Source organism: Numenius arquata, unplaced genomic scaffold, assembly GCF_964106895.1.
Source record: "Numenius arquata unplaced genomic scaffold, bNumArq3.hap1.1 HAP1_SCAFFOLD_1687, whole genome shotgun sequence".
Lineage (NCBI taxonomy): Eukaryota > Metazoa > Chordata > Aves > Charadriiformes > Scolopacidae > Numenius > Numenius arquata.
Genome location: NW_027414997.1, coordinates 1,141 through 12,443, shown reverse-complemented (window position 1 = coordinate 12,443; position 11,303 = coordinate 1,141). Strand labels below are relative to the sequence as shown.

Below are 11,303 nucleotides of genomic sequence, written 5' to 3'. Positions count from 1 at the left end.
CCAATACCTCCCCCTGCACCCCAATCCCTCCCCCTGCACCCCAATACCTCCCTCTGCACCCCAATCCCTCCCCCTGCCCCCCAATACCTCCCCCTGCACCCCCTCCCCTGCCCCTGCACCCCAATACCTCCCCCTACACCCCAATCCCTGCCCATACACCCCCTCCTTCCCCCCCCCAAACAACCCCAGGATGCCACCAGCACGCCCCACGTCGAGTGCTGACACCCCCCACCCCCCCCCCCCCAACCTGGGGTGGGGCCAGACGCCCCCCCCCCCCCAAGGTGGGGTTCGGGGGCGGGTGGGTTTTTGGGGGGGTCCTACCGGTGCCGGGGGTGGGGCAGGGGGGTGCCGGGCAGTGGGTGCCCCAAGCCCAGCCCAGGCTGCAGCAGCATTGCTGTCGGGTGACGTTGGGGGCCAGCACCCCACAAGCTTTGCTGAAACAGGCGGCCACCCCCGGGGGAGGAGGCAGGGGATTTTGGGGGGTCCCAGGGGGGGTGGCCGGGGGGGGACCACAACGCCCCGTCACGGGGTCGAATTCCTGACGGCTGTCGGGGCAGAGGCAGAGGAAGGAGCCCTCCACGTTCTCGCAGCGCTCGGCCCCGCAGACCCCCCGTAAGGTCTCGCATTCGTCCACGTCTGCGGGAAATGAGTTTTTTTGGGGTTTTTTTTTTTTTTTTTTGGGGGGGGGACGACGACGGGGGTGTCCCCGTCCCCCCCCCCCCAACAAGGTCCTGGCCGTACCCACGCAGTGGTGGCCGTGACGGGCGGTTTCGTAGCCCGGGTCGCAGGCGCACTGGAAGGAACCGGGGAGGTTGTGACACGTGGCGTGAGCCCCACACAAAGTCTCGTTGGCGCATTCGTCCACGTCTGAAAAACGGGGGGGGGGGGAAGCGTATTTTTGGGGGGCATGGGAGGGTGACACACACACCCCCCCCACCCCCCCCCCCCCAAACACAGCAGTGGGGTGATGAGGCCACCCTGGTGGTGGGGGTTCAGCCTCTCTGTGCACCGTGGGGTGGAACCTCGGCATCGCTGTGCCCCGTGGAGTGGTCCTTGATGTGCCCCATGGCGTGGTCCCTCTGCACCCCATGGCATGGTCCTTGATGTGCCCCATGGAGTGGTCCTTGATTTGCCCCATGGCACGGTCCCTGATGTGCCCCACAGCACGGTCCCTCTGCACCCCATGGCATGGTCCTTGATGTGCCCCATGGAGTGGTCCTTGATTTGCCCCATGGCACGGTCCCTGATGTGCCCCACAGCATGATCCCTCTGCACCCCATGGAATGGTCCCTCTGCACCCCATGGCATGGTCCTTGATGTGCCCCATGGCATGGTCCTTGATGTGCCCCACAGCACGGTCCCTCTGCACCCCATGGCATGGTCCTTGATGTGCCCCATGAGTGGTCCTTGATGTGCCCCATGGCATAGTCCCTTGATGTGCCCCACAGCATGGTCCCTCTGCACTCCATGGAATGGTCCCTCTGCACCCCATGGCATGGCCCTTGGTGTGCCCCATGGCATGGTCCCTCTGCACCCCACAGTATGGTCCTTGATATGCCCCATGGAGTGGTCCTTGATGTACCCCATAGTATGGTCCTTGATGTGCCCCATGGAACGGTCCCTCTGCACCCCATGGAATGGCCCTTGATGTGCCCCACGGCATGGTCCCTCTGCACCCCATGGCATGGTCCTTGATGTACCCCATAGTATGGTCCTTGATTTGCCCCATGCCATGGTTCCTCTGGTCTTCACCCCATGGCACGGTCTTTGCTGTCCCCATGGTGCCTCTGCTCCTCTGTGCCCCATGGCAGGGTCCTTCTGGCCCTCAACACCCCATGGCATGGTCCTTCTGGCCCTCTGTGCCCCATGGCAGGGTCCTTCTGGCCCTCAACACCCCATGGCATGGTCCTTCTGGCCCTCTGCACCCCATGGCACGGTCCTTGCTGCCCTTCTGCGCCCCATGGCATGGTACCCCCGTCCCCCTACGGCATGGTCCCCGCTGTCCCCATCCCGGCACTCACCGACGCAGTCCCCGCTGTCGCTGGCCCGGTAGCCGGGCTGGCAATCGGTGACGCAGCGGTAGGAACCGGGGATGTTGTCACAGCGTTGGGCACCGCAGAGGCTGGCACCGTACTCCTGGCACTCGTCCACGTCTGTGGGGATGGGGGGGGGACACACATGGACATACCGGGGCCGGCCCGGGGGGCACGGCAGGCTGGGGACACCGGGGACCAGGAGCAGCCCCATACACGCTCTGGTCCCCGTGGCCATCCCAGTCCCCATGCCTGTCCCACGTCCATCCTAGTTCCTCTGGCCATCCTGGCCCTTGTGCCCATCCCAGTCCCCAGGACCATCCTGGTCCCCGTGTCCATCCCAGTACCATTGACCATTCCAGTCCCCAGGACCATCCCAGTCCCCAGGACCATCCCAGTACCATTGACCATTCCAGTCCATGTGCTCATCCTGGTCCCCACATCCCCATAGCCATCCCAGTTCCCATCCCATCCCAGTTCCCATCCCATCCCAGTCCCCATCCCAGTCCCCATGTCCATCCCAGTCCCCAAGACCATCCCACTCCCCGTGCCAATCCCAGTCCCCGTGCCAATCCCAGTCTCTATGCCCAACCTGGTCCCCACGTCCCCATAGCCATCCCAGTTCCCATCCCATCCCAGTCCCCACGTCCATCCCAGTCCCCATGTCCATCCCAGTCCCCAAGACCATCCCACTCCCCGTGCCAATCCCAGTCCCCGTACCAATCCCAGTCTCTATGCCCAACCTGGTCCCCACGTCCCCATAGCCATCCCAGTTCCCATCCCATCCCAGTCCCCATATCCATCCCAGTTCCCGTACCCATCCCAGTCCCCAAGACCTCCCAGTCCCCGTGCCCATCCCAGTCCCCATGCCAACCCCAATCCCCATCCCCATCCTAATCCCCATGTCCATCCAGGTCCCCAAGACCATCCCGGTCCCCATGCCAACCCCAGTCCCCATCCCCATCCTGGTCCCTCTGCCCACCCTGGTCCCCGTGCCCGTCCCGCTCCCAGTACCCGTCCCAGTCCCATCCCGGCACTCACCGACGCAGTCCCCGCTGTCGCTGGCCCGGTAGCCGGGTTGGCAATCGGTGACGCAACGGTAGGAACCGGGGATGTTGTCACAGCGTTGGGCACCGCAGAGGCTGGCACCGTACTCCTGGCACTCGTCCACGTCTGTGGGGACAGGCCACCCTCGATGCCAGCCCCACGGCCACGGGGATGGCCTTCCCCGTCACCGGTACGGCCACAGCACCTCACCCTGGCACAGGGCTTTATCGGCGTCGGTGCGGAAACCGGCCGGGCACTGGCACTCGAAGGAGCCGTCGGTGTTGGTGCAGCGCCCGCCCTCGCAGACGCCACCGCGCTGGCACTCGTCCACGTCTGCCAGGGACATGGGGGGGAAAAGGGGGCACGAGTGGGAGAGAGAAGCAGGGACCAGGATGGGCACAGGGGACTGGGGTGGGGATGGGGACATGGGGACTGGGATGGGCACGGGGAGTGGGATGGGCATGAGGACCAGGATGGGCATGGGGACATGAGGACTGGGATGGGTATGGGGACTGGGATGGGCATGAGGACCGGGATGGGCATGGGGACATGGGGACTGGGATGGGCACAAGGACCAGGATGGGCATGGGGACATGGGGACTGGGATGGACATGGGGACTGGGATGGGCATGGGGACATGGGACTGGGATGGGCACGAGGACTGGGATGGGCACGAGGACCAGGATGGGCATGAGGATCGGGATGGGCATGGGGACATGGGGACCGGGATGGACATGGGGACTGGGATGGACATGGGGACTGGGATGGGCATGGGGACATGGGGACTGGGATGGGCACGGGGACTGGGATGGGCATGAGGACCAGGATGTGTATGGGGACATGGGGACTGGGATGGACATGGGGACTGGGATGGGCACGGGGACTGGGATGGGCATGGGGACATGGGGACTGGGATGGGCACGGGGACTGGGATGGGCATGAGGACCAGGATGTGTATGGGGACATGGGGACTGGGATGGACATGGGGACTGGGATGGGCACGGGGACTGGGATGGGCACGAGGACCAGGATGGGCATGAGGATTGGGATGGGCATGGGGACATGGGGACCGGGATGGGCATGGGGACATGGGGACCGGGATGGGCACGGGGACCGGGATGGGCACGGGGACCGGGATGGGCACAAGGACCAGGATGGGCATGAGGATCGGGATGTGTATGGGGACATGGGGACCGGGATGGACATGGGGACTGGGATTGGCACAAGGACCAGGATGGGCATGAGGATCGGGATGGGCATGGGGACATGAGGACTGGGATGTGTATGGGGACATGGGGACTGGGATGGGCACGGGGACCGGGATGGGCATGAGGACTGGGATGGGCATGGGGACATGGGGACCGGGATGGACATGGGGACTGGGATGGGCACGAGGACCAGGATGGGCATGAGGATTGGGATGTGTGTGGGGACATGGGGACTGGGATGGGCACGGGGACTGGGATGGGCACGAGGACCAGGATGGGCATATGGACATGGGGACCGGGATGGGCATGGAGAAGAAGACTGGATATGGAGACTGGGATGGGGAGCGGGATGGGCATGGGGACTGGGATGGGGACACAGGGATGGGGATGAGCAGGAGGGGCAGGGCGAGCGGGAGGGTCAGGGCGCGGGGTGTCACCCACCGGCGCAGGCGGTGCCCTGGGGGGTGCTGGCGTAGCCTTGGGCGCAGAGACAGGCGTAGGAGCCCTCCGTGTTGAGGCACTCGCCGTGGGGGAAGCAGAAGTCGCCCTCCAGGCACTCGTTGACGTCTGCGGGCGCGGGCGGTGCCGTCAGGGGTGGGCGACGGGGACGAGGTGCCACCACCAAGGTCCCCACTCACCCGCGCACGGCGCCCCGCTGGCGCCCGCCCGGTAACCGCGCTGGCACTCGCAGCGGAAAGACCCTTCGGTGTTGGCGCAGCGGCCGTGGGGACCGCAGGGGGAGCCCACCGCGCACTCGTCCACGTCTGGGGGACAGGAAGGTTACGGTGGGTACCCCAGAAGGGGGTTAGGGGTGCCCCTTGGGGGAGGACGGGGTGGGGGTACCTGCGCAGCGGCTGCGGTGGAGCTGGAAGCCCTCGCGGCAGGGTTGGCACTGGAAGGAGCCCGGGGTGTTGACGCACTCTTGGCCAGGGCAGGCCAGGTGGTTCTCGCACTCGTCAATGTCTGTGAGGGACGGAAAGGACGGATATGGCACGGTGACCCCATGGCACGGTGACCCCATGGCACGATGACCCCATGGTGTGGTGACCCCATGGCACAATGACCTCCCCATGGCATGGTGACAGCATGGCACGGTGACCCCATGGCACGATGACCCCATGATGTGGTGACTCCATGGCACAATGACCCCCCTATGGCACGGTGACCCCATGGCACGATGACTCCATGATGTGGTGACCCCATGGCACAACGACCCCCCCATGTCACGGTGACCCCATGGCACGATGACTCCATGATGTGGTGACCCCATGGCACAATGACCCCCCATGGCATGGTGATAGCACGGCATGGTGACCTCATGGCACGATGACCCCATGGCACGATGACCCCATGGCATGGTGACAGCATGGCACGGTGACCCCATGGCACGATGACCCCATGATGTGGTGACTCCATGGCACAACGACCCCCCCATGTCACGGTGACCCCATGGCACGATGACTCCATGATGTGGTGACCCCATGGCACAATGACCCCCCATGGCATGGTGATAGCACGGCATGGTGACCTCATGGCACGATGACCCCATGGCACGATGACCCCATGGCATGGTGACAGCATGGCACGGTGACCCCATGGCACGATGACCCCATGATGTGGTGACTCCATGGCACAACGACCCCCCCATGTCACGGTGACCCCATGGCACGATGACTCCATGATGTGGTGACCCCATGGCACAATGACCCCCCATGGCATGGTGATAGCACGGCATGGTGACCTCATGGCACGATGACCCCATGGCACGATGACCCCATGGCATGGTGACAGCATGGCACGGTGACCCCATGGCACGATGACCCCATGATGTGGTGACTCCATGGCACAACGACCCCCCCATGTCACGGTGACCCCATGGCACGATGACTCCATGATGTGGTGACCCCATGGCACAATGACCCCCCATGGCATGGTGATAGCACGGCATGGTGACCTCATGGCACGATGACCCCATGGCACGATGACCCCATGGCAGGGTGACAGCATGGCATGGTGACCCAATGACATGAGGAAATCGTGGCTCACTGACCTCATGGTATGGTGAGACCATGGCATGATAACCCAGTGACATGGGGACACCATGGCATGGTGACCCAATGGCATAGGGAGACCATGGACCATTGACCTCATGGCATGGGGAGATCATGGTATGTTGACCTCATGGCATGAGAAGACCATGAAATGGTGACCCAATGGCATGGGGAGACCATGGAGCATTGACCTTGTGGCACGGGGAGACCATGGCACAGTGAGCTCATGGCATGGTGACCCCATGGCATGGTGGCCTCGTGGCACAGTGACCCCATGGCACGGTGACCCCTAGGAATGTTGAGCCCAAGGAACATTCACCCCATGGCATGGTGACCCCATGGCATGGTGGCCCTGTGGCATGGTGACCCCATGGCATGGTTATCCCCGTGGCACAGTGACCCCATGGCACGGTGACCCCAAGGAACGTTGAGCCCAAGGAACATTCACCCCATGGCATGGTGGTCCCATGGCATGGTGGTCCCATGGCACGATGACCCCCATGGCATGGTGGCCCTGTGGCACGGTGACCCCCATGGCATGGTGACCCCATGGCACGGTGACCCCCATGGCATGGTGGCCCCGTGGCACAGTGACCCCATGGCATGTTGACCCCAAGGAACGTTGAGCCCAAGGAACATTCACCCCATGGCATGGTGGCCCTGTGACCCCCATGGCATGGTGACCCCCATGGTACGGTGACTCCATGGTATGGTGACCCCCAGGGTGGCACAGACTCAGCCCCCCCCTGTCCCCCCACTCACCCTCGCAGGGCTCATCGGGCGCCATCCCCCGGTAGCCGGTGGGGCAGGTGCAGCGGTAGCCACCGGGCAAGTTCTCGCAGCGCCCATGGGCGCAGGGCGGGGGGCTTTGGGCGCACTCGTCCACATCTGCGGGGACACGGTGGGGTGGGGGGGGGGACACACACGACGTGTCAGGCCACCCGAGGAGCCGGGGGTGCGGGTGGTGGGGGGGGGGGGTCACCCGGGGGTCCCCGCTGACCTTGGCAGTGGGTGCCGGTGGCGCCGGGACGGAAGCCCGGGGAGCAGAGGCAGCGGAAACTCCCCACCGAGTTCTCGCAGCGGCCGTTGGGGCAGGGCCGGGGGCTGCGGCGACACTCGTCCACGTCTGGGGACAGCGGGAGGGGGTGAAGGGGGGGGGGGGGTCGTGGGGGGGGGGGTTGTGGGGGTTCGGGGAGAGGTGGGTGCGTGGAGATGGGGGTGATCAGAGGGATGGGGGGGTTCAGGGAAAGGTGGGTGGATGGAGAGGTGGATGTCCAGAAGGATGGGTGGGTGCATGGAGAGGTGGGTTCATGGAGAGGTGGGTGCTCAGAGGGATGGGTGGATTCATGGAGAGGTGGGTGCGTGGAGAGGTGGGTGACCAGAGGGATGGGGGGGTTCAGGGAGAGGTGGGTTCATGGAGAGGTGGGTGACCAGAGGGATGGGGGGGTTCAGGGAGAGGTGGGTGGATGGAGAGGTGGGTGTCCAGAAGGATGGGTGCGTGGAGATGTGGGTGTCCAGAAGAATGGGTGGGTTCATGGAGAGGTGGGTGCTCAGAGGGATGGGTGAGTTCAGGGAGATGTGGGTGCATGGAGAGGTGGGCGTCCAGAAGGATGGGTGCGTGGAGATGGGGGTGCTCAGAGGGATGGGGGGGTTCAGGGAGAGGTGGGTTCATGGAGAGGTGGGTGCTCAGAGGGATGGGGGGGTTCAGGGAGAGGTGGGTGGGTGCGTGGAGATGTGGGTGCATGGAGAGATGGGTGTCCAGAAGGATGGGTTCACGGAGATGTGGGTGCTCAGAGGGATGGGGGGGTTCAGGGAGAGGTGGGTTCACGGAGATGTGGGTGCTCAGAGGGATGGGGGGGTTCAGGGAGAGGTGGGTGCATGGAGAGGTGGGTGACCAGAGGGATGGGTGCGTGGAGATGGGGGTGCTCAGAGGGATGGGGGGGTTCATGGAGAGATGGGTGGGTTCAGGGAGAGGTGGGTGCTCAGAGGGATGGGGGGGTGCGTGGAGATGTGGGTGCATGGAGAGGTGGGTGTCCAGAAGAATGGGTGGGTTCATGGAGAGGTGGGTGCTCAGAGGGATGGGGGGGTTCAGGGAAAGGTGGGTGGATGGAGAGGTGGGCATCCAGAAGGATGGGTGCGTGGAGATGGGGGTGCTCAGAGGGATGGGGGGGTTCAGGGAGAGGTGGGTGACCAGAGGGATGTTGGGGTGCATGGAGAGATGTTGGGGTGCAGGCAGAGGTGGGTGGGTGCGTGGTGAGATGGGTGGGTGCATCGAGAGATGTTGGAGAGCATGGAGAAATGCTGGGGTGCATGGTGAGATGTTGGGGTGCATGGTGAGGTGGGTGGGTGCACGGTGAGATGTTGGGGTGCATGCAGAGGTGTTGGGGTGCAGGCAGAGGTGGGGGGTGCAGGCAGAGGTGGGGGTGCACGGCAAGATGGGTGGGTGCACAGAGAGATGTTGGGGTGCATGAGGAGATGTTGGGGTGCACGGTGAGGTGGCTGGGTGCACGGCGAGGTGGCTGGGTGCACGGTGAGATGTTGTTGGGGTGCACGGAGAGATGCTGGGGTGCATGCAGAGGTGTTGGGGTGCAGGCAGAGGTGGGGGTGCATGGCAAGATGGGTGGGTGCATGGAGAGATGTTGGGGTGCACGGAGAGATTTTGGGGTGCGCGTAGAGATGTTGGGGTGCATGAGGAGATGTTGGGGTGCATGAGATTTTGGGGTGCGCGGTGAGGTGTTGGGGTGCACGGTGAGATGTTGTTGGGGTGCATGCAGAGATGTTGGGGTGCACGGAGAGATGTTGGGGTGCATGAGGAGATGTTGGGGTGCACGGTGAGATGTTGTTGGGGTGCACGGAGAGATGTTGTTGGGGTGCATGCAGAGATGTTGGGGTGCAGGCAGAGGTGTTGGGGTGCAGGCAGAGGTAGGTGGGTGGGGGGCCCCCCCGCCGCTCACCGATGCAGTGGGTGCCCTGGGTGCTGAGCCAGAAGCCGGGGTGGCAGAGGCAGGTGTAGCCCCCCCCTCGGGGCACGCACCGCCCGGGGCCGCAGATCTGGGGGTTCCTCTCGCACACGCTGCCCGGGGGGGCTGCAACGGGGGGGGGGGGGGGGGGGGAAGCACGAGGGAAGGGGGGAGAAGGGGGGGGGCCTGGGCACGGGCAGCCTCGCACACGCGTGCAGCCGCGCCCACGCGTGTAACGGTGCGTGTTTTCGGCCACGCAGACGCGTCGCGTGCGTGCAAGGGTGCGAGCGTGCAAGCACGGGCGTGCGTCGCCCCGTGTGTGTGTTGCCCCCGTGTACGCGTGCAAGCGTCGGCGTGTGCGGCGTGCACGGGCGCGCAGCCCCGCACGCGTGCAACCCTGCCGGCGTGGAACACGCACACAGGCGTTAACACGTGGAACCGGGCACGTGTGAAACCCCACACACGTGCAGCCGAGCATGTGTGAAACCCCACACACGTGCAACCGGGCATGTGTGGAACCGGTGCGTGTGCGCAATCGTGCACACTCTGCGTGCGCCCGACGGTGCACACACGCACACAGGTGCTCCCGTGCATGCAACTGCTTGTGCATACGTGAAACCATGCACATACATGTAAACCTCTGCCAGCCTGCACACACAAGCGACCACTCACGCGTGCAACGGTGCACACACGTGTGCGACGGCTCGTACACGTGTGAAACTGTGCACGCGAGTGTGAGCGTGCACACCAAGGCATGCGTGCGTGCCGCCGCATCCACGCAGGCATGCAACTGCGCACAAGCGTGCGTGCAATCACCCGGGTGCGTGTGCGCAGCCGTGCACACGCGTGCCGTCACCCCCACCTGCAACCGTGCACACGCGTGCCGTCACCCCCACAGGCAAGCCTGTACACACGTGCAACCCCGTGCAACTGTGCACACGTGTGCAACGGGGAACACGCGTGCAATCACTCGCATGTGCAACCGTGCACACGCGTGCAACACTCTCCCCCCCCCCAAACCCGCAACTCTCCCCATGTGGCCCCCCCCCGCCCCCCGTTCCCAAAGCCTTACCTGGCCCCTCCTGGGTGGGGAAGGGTCCCACCAGCCCCTGGGTGGGTCGTGGCACCACGATGACCTCGGGGACCAGCGGTGGCCTCTCGGGGACCAGCGGTGGCCGCGTGGGGACGGGTGGCATCCGGGTGACAGGGGGCGGGGGGGGACCCGGTCGCCTCTCCTCCTGCCAGCGGGCTGCAGGGTGACGGGGGGGGGGGTGTGGAGTTGGGGGGGGGGGGGGGTTGGTTGTAAGTGGGGACCCCAGGAGGCGTGGGGTGCTGGAGGGGTGGGGGGGGTGGGGGGGGTGGAGGGGGGGGGGGGACACAGAGGGTGCTCACGGGTGGCGGGGGGGGCGGCGGTGACAGCGCGGGGGCGTCCCAGGGGGACACGGGCCAAATCCTGCCCCAAGTAGCGGGTGTTGAAGCGAAGGTCGGAAGCGGAGTAATGGTAACCGGGGCCGGCCGGGCAGATCTCCTTGAACCCCTCTGCAATTTTGGGGGGGGGGGGGGGGGGGAAAGAACAATTTGGGAGGGGGGGGGGAGGCAGGAAGAAGGGGGAGGGGGGGTGTGTGTGACCCCCAAATCTGCCCCCCGGCATCCCCTCCCCCCCCCCCCTCCCCACTGAGCAGCATCACAGCGGCCTCGGAGCATCCCTAAGGATATAGGGGGCGGGGGCAAGAAGAAGAAGGGGGGGGGGTCACCCCCAGATGTCCCCCCCCACACTTTGCTCCCCCCCCCCACCTCTGCTCCCCCACTTTGCTCCCCCCCCCCCCACCTTTGCTCCCCTCATCATCCTCTGGGAGCATCCCCAGGGATACGGGGTGCTGGGAGGGGACCCAGAATGGTGGGGCGGGGGAAGTCCAAGGAGAGGGGGGGGGTCACCCCCAAATGTGCCCCCCCCACTTTGCTCCCCCCTGACCCCCCCCTCTTTGCTCCCCTCATCATCCTCTG

At 65.2% G+C, this 11,303-nt stretch overlaps 1 protein-coding gene across 1 annotated transcript; it reads right to left on the bottom strand.

The window, feature by feature from the left end:
• Positions 1 to 321: 321 nt before the first annotated feature.
• Positions 322 to 10,838, bottom strand: LOC141478334 (latent-transforming growth factor beta-binding protein 4-like; the record flags this gene model as incomplete). Its single annotated transcript, XM_074167421.1, has 13 exons — positions 322 to 636; positions 742 to 867; positions 2,022 to 2,153; positions 3,075 to 3,206; positions 3,291 to 3,413; positions 4,730 to 4,855; positions 4,927 to 5,052; positions 5,132 to 5,251; positions 7,102 to 7,227; positions 7,340 to 7,465; positions 9,294 to 9,425; positions 10,372 to 10,548; positions 10,692 to 10,838. Coding segments are annotated over 13 exons (1,908 nt in total), but the record flags the coding sequence as incomplete, so codon positions are not given.
• Positions 10,839 to 11,303: the final 465 nt, after the last annotated feature.